We start from the raw sequence: 25109 nt of genomic DNA, 5'->3' as shown, positions 1-25109 counted from the left end.
TGAGAAGAAACAAATAAATATGAAGATATACATGTCCAAATCATTTTAATTTATTTATGAAGGGGTTTTTTTGCAGACTCAATAATAAAAATAATGTAAATTATATTTCGGTGCCTGTGGCTCCCTGCCCCCTATCGATTTTGGCCCCCATCACCTTATCCCCCCTAAGCTCTTCCCGATTACCCCAAGTTTCCTTTGATGGCCTTGGACCCCAGGCTCACCCCGCTCCTTGCTTCTTGACCATGGCTCCTGGTAAGGCTGGCCCTGCTGAAGCCCCACTGACTTGGGCTGAAGCCCAGAGTCCCACAGTTGAAGCCGGGGACAGGGATGGCTGAACCACAGAGCCTATTGCCAGAGCCCCAAGGATGGTGGGGGGGAGGGGATTAAGCCCACCCCCAAAGTCATAGAATCATAGAATATTAGGGTTGGAAGGGACCTCAGAAGGTCATCTAGTCCAGCCCCCTGCTCAAAGTGGGACCAACCCCAACTAAATCATCCCAGCCAGTGTTTTGTCAAGCCAGGCCTTAAAAACCTCTAATAATGGAGATTCCACCACGTCCCTAGGTAACCCATTCCAGTGCTTCACCACCCTCCTAGTGAAATTTTTTTTCCTAATATCCAACCTCGAGCTCCCCCTTTGCAACTTGAAACCATTGCTCCTTGTTCTGTCATCTGCCACTACTGAGAACAGCCTAGCTCCATCCTCTCTGGAACCTCCTTTCAGGTAGTTAAAGACCGCTTATCGAATCCCCCCTCACTCTTCTCTTCTGCAGACTAAACAAGCCTAGTTCCCTCAGCCTCTCCTCATAAGTCATGTGCTCCAGCCCCCTAATCATTTTTGTTGCCCTCTGCTGGACTCTCTCCAATTTGTGTATGTCCTTTCTATAATGGGGGACTGAAAACTGGACACAGTGCTCCAGATGTGGCCTCACCTGTGCCAAATACAGGGAAATATTCACTTCCCTCAATCTGCTGGCAATGCTTCTACTAATGCAGCCCAATATGCCACTAGCCTTCTTGGAAATAAGGGCAAGCTATTGACTCACATCCATAGTCCTGAAGCTGAAGTGAAGGAGGGGGTCGGAAGCCCACCCCCAGTGCCCCTTGGTTCTGCAGGGAGGGGTGGCAGCTTTGTCCCCTCCCCTGTCTCTGCCCAGGAGGCTGTCATGGCCACAGCAAAATGCCCTGGTGGCTGCATGCCGCAATGGTGGCCACATTTGAAAAATGTTGTTCTATGTTGCTAAATTCCAGACAATAATATATAGTATTCAGTTATTTTACCATAAATTGGCAAAGGGTCATGATACAGTTCAACCACCAAAGGAAGCTTAACTTTATCTACAATTCCAGTATGAGTGACAATACAATACTGTGTTGAAACCAGTTTATATCCTGAAGGCTATAGTTGCAATCAGTAGGGTTAAAGTCAGTATATTCTGTATCTTTATATGAAAATTTAGTAGTTGATTCTTCTCTTGCTTATGCCATTGTTACTTCCAGTTTATACCAATGTGAGCAAGATCAGAATCAAGTCCTTGCAAGCTTTAGACAATTTAAAAATTGTCAGGGAAATTAGCATATTTTCATACCCTGGGAATTCTGTTGTACCTGTCAGGCTCACTTTATAATTCAGGCACCATTTCTCTCACCCCCAGAGTCATCTTGGACTTGCAAACTGGACATGAATAAAATTGACTGTCATACGTAGCCCATTCTGGTTCATTGTGACAGTCTAAATCCCTCAAGGCTTGTTTCAAACATTTTAATTTGTGCAGCAGAGCATGAATTCACCTACTTTATGTGCAGGATTCCAGGTGTCAAAAATAAATATATAATCAAATGTACAGAACTCTGAGGTCAAAGCAAAGCTTGGAAACACAGAGAGAGGGGTAGTGTTGACAATCCTGTTGAGCAACAATACTTATTTTTCATATGTAAATCAAACAATTTGTCCTCACTCTCCCTGTGCACATTGATGGGTAAAGGACATCCTTTCAGCCACTGAAACTATTAAATCCTACTATGAATCTGCCTTGTACTGAAATGTAACCATATATAATTGAATTTGCATTTTCCACTGGACATGGTATTCTTTATGTCCTGTCATAAATGGCTGCTTAGTATTTCAGTGTGCTGTTAAACTGTTTCTGTGCTGTACCCAAGAAGTGGCTGCTATTCAGCACTTATTACAGATATAAGTTCTGTAAAGGACTTTAGGATCCATATATTTACATCTACTTGTAAAGCACTTTAGGATTCTTCAGTGTTAAAGGTACTATATAAATGTGGTTTATATTATATTTATTTGCATTTATTCTTTTATTTTATTTAAAGGTCTGAGCACTTTGGAATCCCACACAAACATTCCTTCTCTCCCTCCTGATTTCTCTGCCCTGAATTTAACCTGGATCATGAAAGACTCTTCCCCCTTCTTTCCTCACAGAGGACGGCATGGTAAGTAGGCTTATTCTCTATTCCCATGTGACTTAAATAAATACTGTATCGGTGTGTTTATAATTCAAAACATTTAAAATAGAACAGTTCATAGACCCCCTGCAATCAGAGTGGCTCTGTATGGGCTGAAGGGTCCACACTAGCAGATCAGATTGCTGGATCATAATCTACACCGGGGTAGTCAATTATTTTTTTGTCAGATCCAAATTTATTGGCCAAGTTATAGTCCAGGTGCAGACTCTAGAGAAACATTTTTCACACCGCAATAACAATAATGATTATAATAAGTAAATAAAAAGATTACAGACAATTCAAAAACATCTGGCAGTCCGGATTTGGTCCGTGTTCCACCTATTGACTACCCCTGGCCTATACTTTTAATTGACTTACCTTGACGGTTGGGCTCAAGCCATTAAATGTGTATCTTGGATTGCAAATGCCTCAAAGTTCTGGTAGTATGTTTGGAGCTGACAATGTGTTTGGCGTACTATAAAGATAGGGACTGTTTGCAAAATTTGGATTTGTTACTTCACCTTCACTGGGGCAGGCTGGAGGTGGGAGGTGCAGGTGGTGGGGTTGGGACAGAACTGGGATTCTGATTCAGGCTGTTATCTGATATGATTTAATCAATGGTAATATAAAAAACCACATTCATACTGTAGAACAATATGCCAGCATTTTCCTGGTCAGAGCAGGGCTGAATTAAGATATATCCAGCACACAATTCAGTAAAGGGACTGAAGGAGGATATATCCACCACTAGTATCTCATGAGAAGAGATAAGGTGGAGAGAGGTTAATAAGATTTATTCACCCTAAACCTGTAATTATCTGCTAGAGAGAAAAATTTGACCTACCTATATGAAGGAGTCCCATATATCTTCAAATTTATGTTGCATCCTTTTATGCTGTGCAATATATATTATTTGTACTGGCATACAATATCTGCTCCTAGCTGTTGTATCTGCTTGAATGATGAGGACATGCCAATTTCATTTTAGAAGGGACAGTAGCAAAATTTCCCCCCCTTGGCTTTCACAGAGGCCTCAAGGAAGATTTCTCATTTATCCTTTATTACTTCATCCTAACCTCTTGAAATTTCACAGAAATATCATTCCAAGAGAAAGGTTTGTTCTAAGAACCTAAAATCATGTGGATTGGTTCCATCTAATGGAACTACATGTAGATAAATGAATTGTATCTAAGTTTAAAATGACTTTAATGGCTTTTGGCTGATTCTGTAGACTGTCAGGAGTAAGTTCTACCAATGTCCAACTCACCATTCTGCAATGAATGGCAGGAAATCAATTGTGTAGGTTACACAAAGATGATCCCTGCTCAGTGCTCCAGAAATGTTTGTATAATGTTTTATATTTTCAAAGCTCTTACAAACCTCAACTAGTTTACTTACAGTATTTAAAGATAGTTCTGAATTTGGATCAAGTATTTCCTCTCTCTTTCAGGATGAGTGGGGGGGAGTCTTGAAGAGGGGCTGATGGCTTTTTGTCACCATTGCACCTTAGGAGTTCGGGGATTTCCAGAGGCTGCTCTGGCCTATGGGACCGCTTTAACTTACACCTGGACTGCAATGGCCGCCAAGACACCATCCAACCTGAAATACCTATAGAACAGTGTGCTTTGGCCACACCCCTATGTCTCTGGCACACTGTGGACTGGGTGGTGCATATTTTTGTTTGAAGTAGAGCCTCTACACCAGTCCTCAGGTAACCAAACAACAGGAACTGAGGTGTAAAGGGACAGAACGCAGCCTAGAGTCAGGGCACTATTTATTATTCATCTTACTCTCCCTGGCTGGAGACTTCAATATAGTTCCTCCCTGCCAGAGGGAGAGAGAGCCTTTGGTATTGTGAGTTATGACATCTCCCCTCTATCTACCTAAAGGGCCACAAATCACAAAGGAAATCATTATCAAAGATGGGAACACAACCCATCTCTTCACAATCCCAGTTCCTTTGCTGTCTGGAATGCCAGAGTGTCACTGAGGCCAAGACAATGAGAGTCCTGTAGCACCTTAAAGATTAACAAATTTCTGTGGGCAACCCACTTCATTAGATGCATGAAATGGAAATCACAGATAGGAGGTGTATATACATCCAAGGGTAAGCAACATAACAATGGGGAGGGCAAGTATATATATATACCTCCTATCTGTGATTTCCATTTCATGCATCTGATGAAGTGGGTTGCAGCCCACGGAAGCGTATGCCCACAGAAATTTGTTAGTCTTTAAGGTGCTACAGTACTCTCGTTGTTTTCGCTGTATACAGACTAACATGGCTACCCCTTTGGAACTGAGGCCAAGGTGTGAGGTGGTGTTCTCAGCCACAACTCCATTTTGACACAGCACCCATCCACCCATCCATCCAATCTCGAAGGTTTTAAAAAAATAAATCTGAAAGAAAAAATGTGAGTAATGCTCTTGCCTTCCAGCTCTATTGTCTCCTTTGGAAGTTATTCCAAATCCTCAGAATGCTGCTGTCTTTCACTAGTTCCCTTTGATTAGCTGTCTGCTCAGGATGGGTTTGCACTCTATTGCCTAGTTTTTATAGAGAAAGAATTTAAAGAAAGAAATACTTTGCAGTTCTGATTTCAAAGCACTTTGCAAACCATTAAGTCTCACCTCACTCCTATGATATGGGTAAGCATCTTCATTTTGGAGATGGGAAAACTGAGGGACAGAGTGATTAATCTACTTCATGTGCATTGTAGTATCTGAGCGAGGCACAATCTTTAATGTATTTATCCTCATAACACCCCTGTGAACTAGGGTAGTATTATCTCTATTTTAAAGATGGGAAACACAAGCACAGAGAGTAAGGCCTGGCTCCACAAAGGTACTTAAGTGCCTGACCTTGAGACCTGAGTCCTGTTTTTGAGTAGCACTGTGATCATCAAACCTTTTGCTCAGTTGCTGCCTAAGCTGGTAAACTCCTGATCACCCAGTGCCTAAATTTTTGCAGTAAAAGTTTCCTAGTGCTGATTTTTCTGCCTCTGGGCGTGCATACTGCTGCCTCACTCTCGGCCTCGGGATGCCTAAGCCACAGTGCAATCCACAAACTGGGGCAAGATCGGCATTTCTCCATCTATGTCGTGTGCTGGGGCTGATCTGGTAGATGAGCTCAGAGACTGCCTAGGTCTACATCAAGCAGCCTCGGTGAGGAGAAAGCGGACCTTCCTTGTAACCTTTAGCACAGTGATTAAGTATTCACCTGAGAAATGGGAGACGATTAGTTAAAGCCCCTACTTTGCCTTATGAGCGGTAGGGATTTGCACGAGGGTCTGTCATCTCTCAGGTGAGGGCACACTGCCCAAGCTGCTGGGCTATGAGATAGTTCAAGGTGGAACTTCCTCAGTCTCTCCTGTTGAATTTGTTACCCTTCTATCAAATAATTGAGTAGTTAGATATGAATTAGGTTAGAGAGAGAATGAGAATATCTCAGTAGTCCAGTGATTAGGGCACTCACCTGAGAGGTGCCATATCTCTGTTTAAATCCCTTCTCTTCATCAGATGGGGGAATTGAAATGGTGGTCCCCCACTTCCTAGGAGAGTACCCTAAGCACAGGGCTAATGGTTAAAGGGAGAGCCTACCCTCCCCCACCTGTTTTATGTAGATCTAAGTGACCTCTGAGAACACCAGTCAGATCAAGCCCACACATCACTTGGGCAGAGCAGCTATTTTCCCCTAGTTTGTGGATTGCTAGCAGAGATAGGTGCCACCCTGTAGCACGGACATAGGTGCCTATCTTTGTGAGAAGTGTGGGGCTTAAGATACACCTATGTCTTCCCATTCAGTGTATAGGGAACTTAGAGTATGTCTACACTGCAATTAAACAACTAAACACCTGTGTCTGTAGCTGGCTTGGGCCTACGGATCCCAGAGCCTGGACTCCACTGAGCCCAAATGTCTACACTGCAATTAAACAGCCCCTTAGTCTGAGCCTCCTAAGCCCAAATCAGCTGGCATGGCCAGCGGCAGGTGTTTAAGTGCAGCGTAAGACATACTCTTATGCACCTAACTGAGGTATTGTGGATTTCATTGTTGTTCCTGTGAATTTCTAGGTGACTAAAAGTTAGGTGTTGCAATGTCTAAGTCCCTTTGTGGATGCGGTCCTAAATGACTTACACAAGGTCATGTAAGATAGGGACTTGAACGCAAATCTTCTGAGGACTAGGGTAGTGACTTACCCACTGACCCATCCATCATCCCAGATCACAGCGTACATTACTGACTGTGAAATAAAACTTAACCATCCTCTTTCACTAGCGCACTGTCCGTCTCTCTCCTATAAGAAAATATCACTGATTGCAGCATTGTGGCATAATTAAGATTACTAGTGAGTGCTTAATAAAACTTCTATTAAAACTTTGTCTAATAGTCTGATGGGACCCATCTAATTAAATGACTGGCATTGCTCTTGTGAGGAAATATTAGTTTTCTTAATTACCTTTTCCCCTTTGGTCCTGTTAATGGATCAATTTCTTTGATTGAAAGACTGAGTAAATTAAATTTTTACAAAAACAAAACAAAAAAACCCCCAAACACTAAAGAAATCTAACCTCCCATTCCCTCAAAAGAAAATTACTGCTGAATTGGCTGCAATGATTCTTGCAAGCAAATGTATGATCACATTTGTGAAATTACATACAACTGTCCCTAGAGGTAGTCATCAGCTCAGCCTGTTAGAGAGGTTACTTCAATAGGAAGCATTTACAGAACTTTTCCCTCTGTGTCTCATCAGTGCTAGCAATTTTCCAGATCTGCTGCTCTACCAGAGCACTGATTATTCACTTAGCACCCTGGAGATATAAAATTTTCCCTGTCCTGCAGAGAAGTGAGAATTTTGTTTATTAAAGCCCAATGTTATTTAAGGGACAGGAAACATTTTTAAGTGTCTTGATTTGTAGGCTTCCCTTTATTCTTTCTCCTTGTCAAGATGCTCTCTATCCCTTCCACCTGGCAGGGACAGAAGAATATGGGGCTAGCAAGCATTCTTAAGCATATATCATGTGTAGCATATTACTTTCCTGTTTTCAGCACTGATGAAACTCTATCCTAAAGCTTATATGCTGCACATAGCACATTCCTGTATTTTATTTCTTGCCCTGCTTGGATGAATACTAACCCACTTTCTTGAAAAAGCATAGTGTGAGACATCATTGAACACTGCATAAGAATCATTAGTGCTTCTATGACAGGGCGTGCAGATCATTGGCACCCCGTAAAGACTTAAAAACCCTGATTCACTCCATTCCAGTGCTGTTTCTAGGAGGGGTTCCCACTGAGCCAGCCAACAACCCTAGGCATCAGGGATTAAATCCCAGCTACAGTTCAGAGGCAGCTGAAGGAGGCATTGCCAACTAGACAGTAATTAAATGCAGCTGAGCCTATTTAAGATCAATACCTTAAAAGAAGGTGTCTTCATGTAATGACAGAAAAAGACAGATGCAAAATAAGTGGCAAGAAAACTTTGGGGGAAATATAGGTGATGTCTGTGCTTTACATTTTTTGAGTTTGTTGCTTAACTGAATGGAAAGATTTAAAATTCCTGCTTGTAAAAGAATTTGGCCATACTGGAGTCAGTGGGATTAGCTCTGACCATGGTAAGAAAATTCAAGCTGGAGAGAAATTTTAATTTTTGGACTCCAGTCTTAATCAGTTGCAAACTTTCCTCTCAGGGTATTCTATCTATGACCATACTACAGCATCCCTGACTTAGGGTGTTGGGCACATCACATTAAGGAGATGGCCATAGCTTCACCTGGGACACCCCCAGAATTTTGTTTGACATGGTATGGACCATCAGTCCCCATGGAACCATCCCTGCTGCAGCTGTGAGCCCAGTGCCTCACTCACTTCCAGGCTGCTCCATCCAGGTGTAGTGTCTCTCCCCATCCCTGAGACAGAACATAGGTCACTGGAAGCATGGGTCAGATGCTTTGGGGGGAGCTCTGGTGCAGGAGCCAGTCCCATGGCAGAGGTGAAGAGGAACAGTGCTGGCCACCCCACTGCCCAGTCAGGTTTGGCCCTGCTGACCTTCCATCATGGTGGGTGTCCTAGGGCCAAAACTGAGTGAGTGATCTTGTGACCTGGTGCACAGGGGTCACAGCACCAAATCTGAGCAGTTTTGCAACCTCAGTGCACTAGGTTGCAATGCCACTCACTCAGTTTTGGTCCCGCAGTGCCCCCTTGTCCCCACTATCGTGGGACACATGGGGCCAAACCTGAGTAGATAAAGAGGTGGCCAGCACTGCTGTTCTCTGCTGCTGCCAGTGATATACCCTGTGCATAACATGCATACAGCTGCAAGCATCAACTCCAATGTTTATATTGTGCTAGCCAAACTAGAGAATAAGTGCCATCCTGCAGGCATCAAATGTCTTTCTGTCCCTAATATTTTACTGCCTGCTCTGGCTGAACATTGATACATTCATTCATAATAATGAAAGTTGTCGTAACACTTAGAGTGTGCATTGAGGCACTTTCATTAGAGCAAGGAGCTGGGATTCAGGACTCCTACGTTCTATTCCCAGCTGAGGTCTTATTGGCCTTGGGTAAGTCACTCAGCCTCTCTGGGCTTCATACTCAGTACTGCCAACCCCAAGCTTTCAAAATTGGTGAGTCAGGTCCCACAAAACCATGAGATGGTCTTAAAAATCATGAGATTTTATAAAAGCAATATATTTTGCATTCATTTTATTCGTCTTCTGTTGTGTTGAAGCTTTGGGATACACTTGAGTCATGTCTTCAAGCTTTCTCCATAACCACAAGGGCTAGAAACTTTTCTTGTTAAAAAAGCAGAGATTCTCACTTATTCATGTGACTCCTGGAGCTGAGGGGTTAATAAATCATGAGTTGGCAAACACGTGAAATATAAACAAAAGTTTTGCAAGGAGAACATATACCCTGGAAGGAATGGTCTATTAAACCATGCCTTAACCAGTGCACTATTCTCTCTGGTATACTAAATTTTCAGATAATTTGTCCATCCAACCTATTCATAAATGTCTCAAGGAATGGGGCTTCCACCATTTCTTTTGGGGAAACTCTTCACTGAGAAGCTCTTCCTGACACTCAGCCTAATTTTTCCTTTCCATTGCTCCCAGTTATGCTTTCTTGCAACAGAGTAACCAATTCTTCCTGGAAGTGGTAAGGGCTGAAGGATCAGGGCCTTAAAGATGACTTCACTACTAACTCAGGACATAATTATGGCTTTGCTCCAAATGCCGTGTCCAAGTTCTGCCATCTAGTTTGCAGATGTTGTTTTTCTTTCTTTCCCATGCAATTTGGAAATTAAAAGTGACAGTGGCATTTTGGATTCTATGGCTGACTGAGAATAAAACTCTTTCATAGGAGGAACAGGTAAGGTTTGGATAGCACACCAGAGCTTAGATAAAAGCCTATCCTAAATGCCACATTGGAAAAGCATGTACTTGGGACACTATGTAACCATTCATTTCTTTGATTGAATAGTCACTAAAACAAATTAACTGATGGCCTTAACTATCAGAAATATTAATAATTAGATCTGAATGGAAAAATTAGTCCCAGAGAATTAATTTTGAAAATTTAGCTGTTTTTTCTGTTAGCAGATGGTTTTCTGAAATGGGTTAATTATCAGATTGTACTAGACTAGTCAGCAATCAATCCACAGAAAAATAATAGTTCACTGCAAGTATCTGGTGCTCTGTTGTCAAGCTTTATTGTGATTGGCCATGTAAGTCGTATGTTGTTTCTGTTCTGATAGGATGAGTGCAACAATTTATATCAAATATTCATGTATGTAAATGTAAAACTTTCTTTCAAGCATTCAAGTTAGATACCACAAACACTGAGAGTAAAATAAATTACTTGAATGTCAGATGAAAGGGAAGATGACAAAAGGGGGCAGCAGCTGAGTGAACTCATATAAAAATTAGAGCAAGTTGCATTGGGAACATTTTTGTGTAATTAGCCCAACTATATTAAAAACAGCAATAAATCTTCAGCAAATGAAGACTGGCAACTGAGAGTATGTCTAAACTACTAATGCTGTAGCGGCACAGCTGCAGCTGCATCGAAATAGTGAAAACACATGCTACAGCTACAGAAAGGGTTTTTCCATTGCTGTAGTAAACACATTTCCTTGAGATGCTGTAACTAGATGGAAGAATTCAATGGTTGAATGCTAGAAGTTGAATACAGTGTGGCAAATTACTGTCCCTGCTATAGTGGATCCCATGATTTTCCCTTTTGTGGTGGATCATGGCATTGCCTTTTATCCCTGTTTATGTTATTGGCCACTCCAGTAGTGCCCAGTGCTTGAGGCTGTGATTCTTTCCTATGGGCTTCTTTCCACATGGCCACTTCAGCTTCTTGGGCTCCCTGTCCTCCTTTCCTTTGGGTCAGGGGGTTGGGAGGCAAGCCTCCCTCCCAGTGTTCCCATTCACTTCGTTGTCTAGTCCTCCAGTCAGTTCCAGCACTCCTCCAACTCTACTGCCAGCTCTCCTCACTCCCTTTTCTGTCTGGCTGCAGCAGGGGTTTTTAATCAGGTCTTTGGAGTAGCCTTGATTGGCATTAGGTACTCTAATTGAACTGTAGTAAACTCTTTTCAGTCCACAGGGAACAAGACTCTGACCATTCTGAGGCTTATATACCTCTCCTCTATCACTCTCCTGTCCACCTCCCGGAACCCAATAGGATCACTCTCCTGCTGCCTTCTGATCCTGCTGTATCATATTTCCCCCCACTATCCTCTCACTCAACACCATGGGATTGGGCTACTTGGGACAAGAGGCAGTGCTGTCATGACAGGCCATCAGCATTGCCGTGTTGGCTCCCAGCCTTATGCTGTACCCAGAAATGAAAACAGGAACCATCTAGTCACTCTCGCATTCTTCTCCTTGTTTCTGTGCATCCACTGGAGCGGGGACATGGTCTGTCACGAGGGTGAACCTCTACCCCAGTACATAGTATCAGAGAGTCTCCATGGCCCATTTAACTGCCAGACACTCCTTTTCAATGACGGCATATCTCTGTTCCCTAGGGAGGAGTTTCTGGCTGAGGTACAAGACTGGGTGCTCCTCCTCCCCAACCGTCTGTGAAAGGACAGCCGCTAGCCCTACCTCTGAGGCATCTGTTTGTAGGATGAATTCCTTCTCCAAGTGTGGGGCTATGAACACTGGATGACTGCAAAGGGCTGTTCTTAAATACATGATTGCTTCTTGTGCCATATTGGTCCACTTTACTTTATTCGGGCCCTGAGCTTTATTTTGGTCTGTCAAAGGCCATGCTCTAGTGGTGAAGTGAGGGATGAATGTCTGGTAGTACCCCACTATCCCTAGAAACGCTTTGACCTGCTTTTTGTGGATTGGTTGGGACCAGTCCTATATTGCCTCTACTTTGTTCCAGTGGAGTTTTACCAAGCCTCTTCCTACTACATACCCAAGGTATTTGGCCTCAGCTGTTATCGTGTGCTTGGGAGGGTTTGCGGTGAGGCCAGCCTTTCTGAGGGCATCTAGCACTGCGTTTACTTTTCCCAGGGGCGTCTCCCAGTCATGGTTATGGATGACTATGTCGTCTAAGTAGGTGGTGGCATACCTGGCTTGGGGTCACAGTAATTTATCCATTAGTCTTTGGAATGTTGTCGGGGCCCCAAGTAGTCCAAAAGGGAGGACAGTGTATTGGAAAAGGCCATCGGGTGTAGAGAAGGTTGTTTTTTCCTTGGCATCCTTGGCCAGGAGGATTTGCCAGTAGCTTTGGTCAGATCCAGGGTGGTCTAGTATCAGGCTTTGACTAACTGATCAGCTAGCTCATCGATGCATGTATCAGGTAGGCATCGAATTGGAATATTTCATTCAATTTCTGGAAATCGTTGCAAAACCTTAGGGTGCCGTCAGACTTAGGTAGTAGGATGGCAGGACTGGACCACTGGCTATGGGATTATTCAATAACCCTGAGTTCCAGCATCTGCCTGACTTAAATCCTGAACCCTTTTGGCCTCCAATATTCAATATGGTTTATCATCACCCTCACTCCAGGATTGGTGATGATATGGTTTTGGATCATTGACATACAGCCCAGCTGCATGGAGAACATGTCTTGGTTCCATTGGATTGTAATGGATCATATTGTTTCTGTTCCTCCATCCGTTCATGCATCCGGGCAGAGTTCCTCTGGCTGCATCTGCTGGCTCCCTAGACACCTTTGAGGAGCAGAGGGTGCTATCTGGGGTTCTCTGCTCAGTGTCCCCTTCAGGTTCCCTAAGTCTGTTCCTTTGACCCCCACACCCGTTCTTGTTTTTTCATTTGTTGTGCCCCGTAATTAGTTGAATCCCAGGCTCAGTAGCTCCTCCCCTTAGACTGGAGGAGGCTCCTTTAGCTGTAAGTGGGCTTTCACCTACCCACCTCCTGGAACCCAATAAGATCACTCTTCTGCTGCATTCTCACCCTGCTGTATCACAGTGGACAAATTCAGACTACAAATAAGGCAAATTCCCTATGGGAAAAATAGCATGGATCATGCAACTTAATGATTATCTCATATGCATACACACAGGGGAGCTGAATTAAGATTGCATAGTTAACCTTAATTCTGAGATTTCCTAACTTTTGGGATTTTCCTAATTTTGCAACCTTAATCTTCTTTTAATATAGTTTTATGTGGGTAATTTTATAAACATAATGATATTCAACTAGGGTAAATTGTTGAAGCTCCATTTAAGTTAATGGAGCTATACCTGTTTATACCAGCTGAAGGTTTGGCCCACTGTGGAAGTATGTGACAATTCTTGTTTAACAGTGTGACGCTCCCCAGGGTACCCAGGATGGGTGGCACCTGTCCTTAACATACAGCAGACTTGTCTGAGCCTGCTATGACCAGCTCAGCTCCCTGAAATAGCTAATCTCTGGCAGCACAAGCACTATCTTCCAGGTTCCTGCAGGCCTCGCTCTCGCTGCATAGGTAGCAATGGGCACACAGCAACTCCCAGATACTCAGAGCACTCCCTGCAGTGTCCAGCCTCTTATCCATTGACCACTCACAGAATTACCAGGTCTGCTGTTCCCAAAGTTACAAACCAGCTTGTAAGTTTCAACTCAGGGCTAGAACTTTGCTTAACACCACAGCACTTAGATATATTTATAGTGAAAATAAGATTTAGTTTATTATTAAAGAATATATTAAAGGGATGGTGAGTAAGAATATTAGAAACAAATATTATTTGTAAAACAAAATCACACCATGCTTTCTAGAGACTAAACTTAACTATCCAGTTACTCTCTTGTCTAAAGAAGTTTATCTTATTCAACATTCTCCTCAGTGTTTTCAATCGCCCCTTTTTTAATGAAGCAAAGGCACTGTCTTCTTTACTCCCTCAGTGAATGGGCCTATGAATCTCCTTTGTCCGCCCAGATATACTCAAGCAAGCCTTTGATATACAACTCAAGATAAGGTTCTCTTCCCCGACTGTGTTTCTCTTCCTAGTAGTTCTTTCTTATAATCTTTCATCTTCATTCAGGTCAGACTGGTGATAGTGGACCCACTGTGAACAAGAGCAATGGCAAAACATCTGTTGTGTCACAGAAAACTTGTTTTTCACCTTTGCTGGTGACTAAGGGCATGTCCACACAATGGGTGCTCCAGCTATGCTGCTGTAGTGTAGACGCTTCCTACAATGTTAGAAGGGGTTTTTCTATTGATTGGGGTTCTCTGAGATCGGTGATAGCTAGTTTGATGGAAAAATTCTTCCATCAGCCTAGCTGCCTTTGCAATGGGGGTTAGGTTGGCTTAACTATGGTGCTCAGTGATATGAATTTTTCATACCCCTGAGAGACATAGGAAGGTCAATCTAAATTTCAAGTGTAGACTAGACGTAATGACTTTAAGAACATATCTTCAGTATATTTGCATAACTCTTTACATAGCATCCTTACATACATTTCTCAATGATATTAATGACCAGAGTAACACTGGCTTTCATTTGAGACCTTACGTGGCATTTTTTGGTATCCCGAATGTATGTACTTGAATCAGGTGATTCTTATAACCCCTCAGCACCACCTTGCCATTTGGCATTAAGAGGTTCTTTGGTCACAAACAGGTGTTCCTGTTCCTGTTAGATGTTCCTTTTGCTCTGACTAAGAGGACCAAAATTCAGGAAAACAATCTTGAGGAAAAAGTAATTTTAAAATGTATTTCTAACTAAATGGAAGCTTGTGTTTATGCAAAGAAGAGTGAATCTTATTTGAAAGTAATTTTTGCCCTGCTTCTAGCTTTCCTTGTCCCTTTGTTCTCCTTCATCTGCAGACAACATTCCAATGACAGTATGCAATTTATGTAATGACTGGTACAAGTATTAAGTACTAAACAGTAAGACAACAAATCTCCTTTTTCTTTCTTCCTCTGGTATTCATTTTTCCTAAAGACCACCTTAATTTTTTTTCAATGAATCCCCTTTTACAGCTTGTCAAAATATGACAGTTTGCATCTTGCTACTGTGTTGAGTCAACTGGAGTATGAATTTCCCAACAATCCTCTTTAGAGTCAGTTCTTTAGACGTTTGTACAGAAATTGCATTAGAAATTCACTTTCATCGAGATGTTTGTCTTGCATGCATGAGAGATTTGGTGGACAAATATTTCTAGCTCTGAGCACATTCACTATAGCTGGACCTACTTAATCTGTCACTTTCTAATGGCTGGAGGAATGAAAATGAGATCTGTGTTGGCTGCTGTATTGCTCTGTGAGTTGTCTTGGGAGACTGTGCTTATAACTGATTGATGAAGGAGTTCTGGTCCCTTTTCTTTGTAGCCTGATTTTCAGTGAACAAAGTAGCTGTCAAAGATTTTGGTGACTGAGTCCCCAATGCCCATAAAGGAAATAGGGAAGACATAAAATGAATGTTGTCAGTTTAGAGATCGTCATAACAAATAAATGAGTGGCTGTGTTATTTGATCTAAGAAGTGGGCACTCAGGTTTTTTCGGGGTTTTTTTTTTTGCAACTGCTGGATTAATTTAAAGGGTTTTGGCACAATAGAGTTCTCTATCTTTACGTCTCCAAAGATAAAGGCAACATGTCCTAGTGGTCAATGCACAGGCTTAAAGTCAGGACTTCTGAATTTCATTGCCAGCAATTTACAGTGTTCTTGTAGAACAGATGATCTTATTATTCTGAGTTCATATTGTATTTTATATCGAGCACTTAACATGTTCAGAATGTGTTAAGATAGGAGATAAGTGTTTCTCACATTTTAAAAATGGGGGGAAGATGACTGATGTCACAGGGTAGCTGGCCTTTTAAGGGGAGTTGGGCCCAGCCCCACCTGTGACTGAGGCTATGTCTACACTACAGAGGATACAGTGGCACAGCTTTGGCACTGCAGTTGTGCCACTGCAACACCCTAGTGTAGACACTTTCTACAGCAACGGAAGGTGATTTTCCTTCGCTGCAGATAATCCACCTCCTTGAGAGGTGGTAGCTAGGTCAACATATGAATTCCTCTGTCAATCTAGTGGCTCTTAGGGGCATGAAAAATTCCTTTTGCTCTGGATAGGGGGACCAAAATCCAGGAAAACAATCTTGAGGGAAAAGTAATTTTAAAATATATTTCTAACTGAATGCAAAGAAGAAAAAATCTTATTTGAAAGTAATTTTAGCCCTATTTCTAGTTCTTCTTGTCCCTTGTTCTCCTTCCTCTGCAGATGGCATTTCAATGACAATATGTATTGGTCTTAGGGGTGTGATTTTTTCATGCCCCTTGAGTGACATAGCTAGATCTACCTAAATTTTAGGTGTAGACTAGGCCTAATTAGCTGTCTCCTAACAGAGGTTGTGAGACCAGGGATCGGGGAATAGCAGCTGGTTGTCCTAAAAGCCAGCAAGAACTCATTTGAGCTGGAGAGTTGGGAGGGAGCCAGAAGGCTCCTGCAGGAGTCCTTGGGTCGAGGGTAAAAACACAGGTGACATGTGACTTAGGCACATGGTTTGCAGAGGGTAATCGTGTAGGCAGCAGGTTAGAAAGGAGAAGAGAGTAGAGATGCTCACCTTGGCTCTGTTTTTGAGTATCCTTCATTTATGTGGTGGCCTTCCCAGACTCTTAGAGCATGTTCTGCACTGCAGTCACTCTCTCACTCTCAGCTGACTCAGACCTGGGCTAAGGAGCTATAAAATTGCTGTGTAGCTGTTTGGGCTCAGGCTGCAGCCCAAGCTCTGGGACCCTCTCACATCACAAGGTTCTGGAGCCTGGGTTCCAGGCTGAGCCCGAATAGCTACACTAGAATTAAACAGCCCCTTAGCCCGAGCCCCAATGAGCCAGCCAACAGTTTTTAATTGCAGTGCAGACATATCCTGTGACTTGCTGTCATGGCTGCTGTGTATTTTTTTTTCCAGTGTAGACACAGGTCAAAAGAATGCTAACTTTAGACATTTGCTTCCCCAGAATGAGAAGATGGGCTTTGATTGGAGGGAGTTTGCCATCCATCCCACTACATTTGTGGGACAGTCTTGATTTCCATGTGTCTGTTCTACAACCAATGCTGCTTTTTTCTTGGAAGATGTGGAGTTAATTTTGAGTGCATCTAGTGCTCCTACAGGCTGTCAAATTGACAGCCATGGAGAACAAATTCTACCATTTTCCCAACAAATGGGAAGTAACAATGCAAGTTCCTTCATCCTAGTCCCACTACGCAGCCCACTGCCACCCACCACTGTCTTAACCCAACATCTTCCCACACTGTTAGAGTTAGGGTTAGAGAGGGATTCAAGACTAACCTCATAGGTCATACCTAGAGAATCTGGGAAAGCTTTAGGAACTTGCTTTTTCTCTGGGATTAGTAACTGAAAAATCAGTTTGTCATTTCTCTATCATGGATTAAAAGTCTATAGGCCTTATACATTCAGTATACAGAGATTAGGGGGTGTTAACGGAGATCCCAAATATCATTCAGCAGAGCATTTCTCCACTCTGCAATTTAAATGATATCTCTTCCCCAGTGAATAAATGCCAATACAGTATTTCTTTTAAAAGAAATCTACCATGGTAAGAATGTCTGATCCCTGTCCACTTTATAGCTTCTGACATTGCTACAACTTATAGAGCTACACTGTTGAGTGCTGGACATGAATTAGTCCAACTTTTGCCAGCATAGGCAAGGACTTTGATTTAAATACCCATATCTGAAAATATGATGTATGAAACAGCTGTTTAAATACCCATTTGATATATATGTGCATAAGATGGTGGAGCTGAGTGTGGATGGAGTTCACACTTATTGATTACCCTAGTCAGGGAAGAGATAAACCAATCCTTGCCAATACCATTCCAAAATATGGTGGTGCAAGGGGTGGTCCCTTCCATCCCTAACCAAAATGTATGTTATAGGGCAGCGGGTGTACGGGAAACCAGAGCTGGCTTTTTGGAAAGAAGAATTATATATTTTTCTATAAGACAAAAGATGTTTTGGAATGAGGGACAACACACACTGTTGCATGTACACTTTGGCTGAACAAGTGACGTCAGCTGACAAGGAAAAGGAATAGACTTTGGGGAAAAGATGCAAACAACAACTGAATGGAAACCTGGGTTTGAACCAGTGGGCTATATTGAACAATTTTTTCCAATAGATCTCACTATTAAGGTGTTCTTGAGATCTGGTTCATATTTTCTTTTTACTAGGCCTTTTTTGTAATATGCACCAGCATAACTATAATGGAGATAGTTGCCACTTATATTAAAAAATTTACTCCAATATAACTAACAGATATAGTTTTACCAGTGCAAACACCTAATTATTTCAGAAGCTTTGCAATAACTGTGTTAGCTTGTGATGAATTTGGACTATCAGTCTAAAGAAGACGATGATTATAGCACAAGGTATGTTGACTGCACCAGAAGCTTGAATAACTGGCAGTGTGCTACAAGTTGTGTAAAGTTCTATTTTGGATCAACTATATTGGTTAGCCTATCTGTAGGTGACAAGCTTAATGATCACTTTGGAAAGGAAGCCACCACGTTCAGTCAACTGACAAAACACATGTGGGACAACAAGAAACTGACACTAAACACCAAAATACGAATTTACCAGGTATGTATTCTGAGGACGCTTCTCTATGGTCCTGAGTATGCTGCTGTACAGCAGGCATGAGAGAAGGTTAAACACCTTCCACACCCACTGTCTCCATCGTATTTTAAACATCAAGTGAGAAACCAAAGTTCCTGATATTATAGTACTTGAGAAAGCAAAATTGCAAAGCCTGATCCCTATTCTTAAACACGGACATCTTCATTGGTTTGGATATCAGATGGATGATGGACTCATTGTAAAGTACCTACTGTATGGAGAATGTGTCGCTGCTCCAAGGCCACGGGACTGATGTAGGATCAGATTCAAGGATGTTTGCAAGAGGGATTTGAAAACTTTCAACATCAACATTACAAGTTCCAGAGTCAACTAGCAACAGGCTACCCTGGAGGCTGTGCTGTAGGAGGGCTGGAGGGAGTCAGAGAGGCTGAAGAGAGGTGGTTGAGAAAGAGAAAAGTGAAGTGAACAGAAAGGAAATTTTAGCAGGCCCTCTAGCAGTTGTAGTGCACTGGATTCATCTTCTAGGCCTGTTCATTATGCCTGCACCTTCTGTGATAAGGACTGCTGCTTGAGAATTGGACTTTTTAGCAACTTGTGATGCTGCAGCATGCCACATAGTAACAAATCTGCTTTGACATTTTCACTCTCTTTCAAGAGGGACAGATGCTATGTATCTGCTGTGTATTTATTTGTATTATTGTAGCACTAAGAGCCCCAGTCATGAACCAGGACCCCATTTGCTAGGTACAGTAGCAATATAAAACATACAAACAAGGCCTTAACATCACTACTCAATTATAAATTCCCCTTCCTTCTCAATCAGGTAGTGACTTGATTTATGTTTCTTATCCACATTTGGTATGTTTGCATTTCTTTATATAGCCAGGAAGTTGTGATGGCTACAAATAAAATCTTAAACAGGTGTTTACCTTTATTTGATTATAAACAGCCAAGGTTCATTTATTTTCCATTGAAAAGTAGAATGATGTAACAAGCTGTCTATATCTTTCAGTTTCTTGAATGCCTAGTGATTTCAGATGGAAAATAGCCCTCAACTTCTACAATGAATTTTAAAAATGGCTTTGTGATTTACTGGGCTTAGCAGCTCTTTTAGAGCCTTTATGATCCATAGTGTCCATATAGTTACGGCATAAACACATACGTATGGATATAAATCTTTGTGGAAATCTCATTGCAAAAAACTACTGGATATGCACAATAGCCACCTTCTAGAGCTCAATATCTAGTCTTATTTGGGGAATGGCTGGAGGAGGAGGAGGCAGAAGGGGGGCTTGGGAAAAAAATCATTGCAGGTTCTACTAAATGTAATTACTTTTCCTACAGCGTGTGTTTTTTAGTAGAAAAAGGAAAATGGTGGCTTATTTAATCAAATAAACTCTAAAAGCAAACAACAATTTTTTTCTAAGCTGCTAAACAAAAAGCTTTGTGTAGGATTTAAACATTCCAAGATAAAGATGAGAAAAGGAGGATGAAAGGTCTATTGCAGGTGCATTAAAGATTGGCCAGTAATTGTATTTGTGGTAGTAAGTAATTGGTGGAAGGAACGGGTTCTGAAATCTTATAAAGAACCCTATGCTTGTAGCTCTGGTGTAGTCCTGCAGCAGTTACCAAAGAAGGTTTCTTACAACTCAGGCGCAGTTTGTAAATGAGCGAACATATCCTATCTATGAAAAGCATTTACTCTACATTGTGGACTGATCATTAACGTCATCTGAGAGGAAGAATGGTCCTATAATTAGCTAGTTGGCCTGGGACTTGGGAGACCTGGTTTCAATTTCCTCAATTTCCTTGGTTCCAATTTCAATACCACTGACTTCCAGTGTGACCTTTAGCAAATCACTTAATTCCTGGGCACCTCATTTCTTAACCTGCAGAAAAGCTAGTACTTCCCAAGGGCATAGGGGAGTTGTGAGAATAAATTCATTAAAACTTGTGAGGTGTAGTATGCCATTGGGGGCATACTACTAAAGAGATATTATTATTGTTTAGTTATATTACTGGAGTGCTTGGGTACTGCAGTCATAGACCAGGGCTTCACTGTGCCAGGTGCTTTACAAACACAAAACAAAAACAGTCTCTACCCTGAGGAGCTTACAGTCTAATTATAAAACACAAAACAGCAGGTGAATACAGACACATGGAAGCATAAGGAAACAATGAGACAAAACTGAACAGCACAAGCAGAGGTCTCAGCATGCCAGCAGCCTAGCTGCTGTCAAGTTTCTGTAGGCATCAGAGCAGGGAAGGATTTGAAGGAGGACAATGAGGTGGCTTTGTTAACAGAGAGCTTCCATGTTTGAGGGGTGGCATGAGAGGGATCACAAAAGAGGATGAAGGCTGGCATGAGAGGGATCCACAAATGAGGATGAAGGCTGGCATCACTAGCAGAGTGGAGGCAGGTGATGATGTCTTGATTATGTATAGGAGAAGATTGGTGAGGGTAAGGGGACATTGAACAGTTAATTTAATGGCTGCACTTTCCATGCCTCCTTTCTGGCCTGGGCTACCTACTTTCTGTGCTGGGGGCCCTCTCGTACAAGGGACCTTGCAGCCACTCTTGCATGCTCTGCAGACTTTCTGGGAGAAGCTAGTACAGCCACAGGGATCAATTTTGACCTTTTACCTTTGGAAAGCCAAAGTTTTTCATTTCATGCTGAGTTTCAGACATGGGTCAGTTTTTTACAGTTGTTGTCCACACATTATGTGCTTGTAAAAGGGAATTGATAATGTAAATGCTGGGAAGTGGGGAACAGAAAAAGCAGATGGTATTATACAAAATATGCAAGACAGATGTGATAGTGTCATTACTGTAATATTGTCAGCCATGTCCTCCTTCCTCCTGCTGCTTCCTATTCTTATTCCTTGCATTTTGTCTCAAATTAGGCACTGAGCCTGGGCACATTTATCCAGAGGGGTAACTTCACACATGTGAGAAATTCCATTGAACACTACTTATGTGTACAGTTAATGCATATGCATGTTCCTGTCATGATTGGAGCCTTAGATAATAAATTCTTCAGAGCAGGATTCTTGCAATGTGTTTGTACAGCACATAGCTCAATGGGGCCTTGATTCTGGTTGTGGCTTTTGGAGATGCCATAATACAAATAATAAATCTACATGGTGTCCCAGATAAAGAGTATGTATGGTGCACCCAGAAACTATGGTGGTGGGCCATATACAAATGTTGATAGTGATAAATAGTTTAGATGGATGGAAAAGGACAAGAGTTCAGAACCAGCTCATCGAACTCTGTCTCATGCTTTTAAATCTCTCTACTTTCATTAGCGTCTGTTGGCTTATAGCAGGACTATTATTAAATGAAACTGTTTGGCTCTTCTCATGTCTTTTTGTGTGTTGGCATAAATAAGAGACTCTTTCACTTTATCGATTTTTAGCAAATCCTGAAAAATGGAAAATCATGTCAGGAAATTAAGAAAGTTTGGAGTTTAGTTGCAGTGTTGTAAAAACTGGGTAGCATGTATATGCAGCAATGTTCCCTGCTGAGTGGAATCAAATCTGCTCTACTATATAATAATCTTTATATTGCTAAAATGTTATCCTCTAACTTGAGAGGCAGAGGCCTACACATTTGGAGTAGGAAGATCTGAGTTCTATCCTTACTGCTGCTGTGTGTTGTACATGTCCATGGATTTGTTACATTATATTATCTCTATGGTGTGACAAAGCAGTTAGAAACACTTAGAATGTGGCAAAACATATGGTTCAAAAATCAGAATGTTAAAAAAAAAAAAACCCAAAACCTATACCTCCCTAATTCCAGTTTGTCATTAAAGAGATGAATTATCTGAAATTATAGAGACAGGGCAACAATCTTAACTTTATGATTAAAAGATGTTATAGCATCAGTAGGATAGGCTGAACTGCATAAATATATGCAGACTAGGAAGAAATGAGATAATTAATAGAGAATATAACTGAAGTTTAAAAAAATCCTTAGTCAGTTTGACTAATGTCAATTTAAATGATCTGTTTTAATCTTACAATAGTGGCATGAGAGTGGACACTAAAGAAAAGCTCCAGATAACAGTATTTTACATGAAAAGGGCCTGAATAGTGGGCTTTTCAAAAGTGTCTAAGGGCCAATTTTTAAAGGTATTTAGGCACGTAGGTGCCTCATGGGATTTTCAGAAGGGTGGTAGGAGCCTAGATGCTTTGAAAATCCTATTAGGTGCCTGTCTCCATCTTTAGGCATATTTTTAAAAATTTATCTTTAAAAAGATACCTTTAAAAATTGGCCCTGAGTTATTTAGAAGCATAAATCTCACCCTAAATCTGTGAACTGTTAACTGCAGACCAAGGCTGGGGAAACTAACATACTAGAGGCTTTCAAAGAAGAAAGGGGGAAAAATCATTGGACATAGCACTTGGAAATAAATTCCACACATGTTACTGTATGTTGTCTTGGACAGCTTTACTCATAATGTGATGGTGAATTACTGTATTCAGAGAAGGGAATCCTAATTGCACCAACAGTTTTAAGTATCTTTAGAAAAGTCTGTGCCTAAAAGTGCTGGTGAAAAGTGTGGGTAAAGAGCCTTGGAGGTTGAAGTCCCAATGTCCATAGGACTCTCAGAAGTAGATCAAGCTTTTACTGCTGCATTAATGTGCCTCATCCCTGGAAGGACCACTTCTGTTGGTGAAAGATCACTTGAATCACCCATGAGTAATTTAACCTCTGGTATCTCTGGAAGAAAATGCAAAGGGAGACCCGAATGAAAATAAGTTCTAACTCATATTAGAAATATGATTTATTATGAGAGGGCAAAGTTGGATTTTATTAACCCTGCATGTACTCTCTGTTTTCCTGTAACAGTATTTGACTGCAATTTTGAATTGCCTTGTGAGCTGGAATATTCTGCACCACTGAATGACAAAGAAAACCACAACAGGACCTGGCGCAGAGTGAGTGCAGAGGAGCTAAACCTTTTGGGTGGACCAGAGAGAGATCACTCTGAGGATTCACCAAAAGGTAGGATGAGCCAGTGTATTTAGTCTTCTTAAAGTAATGGTTGTGTGCTCATAGATACCACACCGTATAAAATGCTTGGGGCAATTCTGATCTGTTTTCTGTGGCAAGCTACAAGTTAACTTAAGGGGATTGCTCTGTCTATAATGAATTCTGCTTCATATGGAGTCTGTAACACTACACATTACACAGACAGGACACAAAATAAGATTGGATGGAAATCAAATTTTGGGTTGTAAAAATCTGAACCAGACTGGACTCTGGACATTGCACTTGGAGTTGAATAATAACACTTTAAACATCAATAGCAACTTTTCTCTGAGGTTATTGGGTGGAGGGGGAAAGGATGACTTCTGCTTTACATCACCCTGGTTATACTGTTGCACAGGGAGTTTGTGACATACTAGAGGTCATTCTGTGAGTCAGTGGAACAGCAGAGAATAAAATCCATGTGTTCTACTTTATTGTCCCTTGCTCTAAATAATTAGCACAACTGCCTTATTTGCAAGCCAGTGCAAAAAGTTTCCTTGTGTCCACAATATAAGATTTTTCAATCAAAGATATTTAGAGAAAAACTAAATGCTAAGCATTTGACATTAATGTCAATAAAGTGGTTTTATTGAGGTCTAGAAGTATGAAAAGTAAAAAGTGTAAAAGTTTTGAAGCAAAAACCATTTCTTTGCCCTTGTTGGGTATTTTTTAATTCTGCTTTTAATCAAACCTGACAACAGTAGCATATTTCATTCAGATTATAAGTAACAAAAGGAAAAAGGATCAGCAAGATGTACCTTTGCCTTCTTAATCCTAAAACAGCAGAGGAAAATCCCAAGCCCCTTCTAGTTCTTGTGGGTACCTGTTTGAAAACTGCCCCTGCTAAAGTCAGAGTGGCATTTACGTGGCTGGAACCACAAGTGGGAGAGGAAAGTAGGGACAAATTTAAACAAATGTTGGGGAAAGTTTCCTCTACAATCTCCCTCTGTATCAGTCTCAGAAAGGCATTTGTATTTCTTGTACCTTCACATGTATATCAATGTACTATACTTTCCCATGTGCTTCCCCAAATGTATTATTTATACATCAGCTTTTAGTGCCTGTTCCTTCAACCTTACTCATGATGAGATATGCCATTAATTTCAGACATTTATCAAGGATAGGTAGAAAGACTGGGTGGATGACAAATGTCAGGATCTGGGCCCCATTGTGCTAGGCACTGTACAAACACCTAGGATGATGCTTATCTTAGTCGCATCTTTTCTTAAATTGGATTGTAACAAACAGTAGGAAGGAAGGGGGCAGGAAGAGGAGACGGAATGATAACAGTAATGAGAGAAGTTTCAGTAGGCTAGCTATGTACAATGCATACAGTAAAGTCCCTGTATCAAAGAAAGCAGAATGCGTTGGGTAAACCAGAAATGGGGTGCTTGAGATGAAGGGGGGTGCTTAAATATTTAAGTCTTCTCCTTTCACTTCTGACGGAAATTCTGGTGGAATGGACTTTAAGAAGGGTTCGAATGAGAAGGGTGTTTGCTTGGTGAACTGCTTTGAGAGGCGGTTCCACACCAAAAG

The 25109-nt window shown here is 41.5% G+C and overlaps 1 protein-coding gene across 1 annotated transcript in view; it reads left to right on the top strand.

Moving 5' to 3' along the window:
* Positions 1-25109, top strand: part of ALK (ALK receptor tyrosine kinase) — a 516691-nt gene that overhangs the window by 127281 nt on the left and 364301 nt on the right. The window contains exons 2-3 of the mRNA XM_067565381.1: positions 2335-2454; positions 23391-23546. Of these exons, the coding sequence (XP_067421482.1) occupies positions 2335-2454; positions 23391-23546 (276 nt within the window). The remainder of the gene's footprint in view (positions 1-2334; positions 2455-23390; positions 23547-25109) is intronic.

The sequence above is a fragment of the Emydura macquarii genome, unplaced genomic scaffold (genome assembly GCF_026122565.2).
Source record: "Emydura macquarii macquarii isolate MOO-44397 ecotype Brisbane River unplaced genomic scaffold, CSIRO-AGI_Emac_v2 contig_2676, whole genome shotgun sequence".
Classification (NCBI taxonomy): Eukaryota; Metazoa; Chordata; order Testudines; family Chelidae; genus Emydura; species Emydura macquarii.
This window is presented reverse-complemented; position numbering and strand designations above follow the sequence as displayed.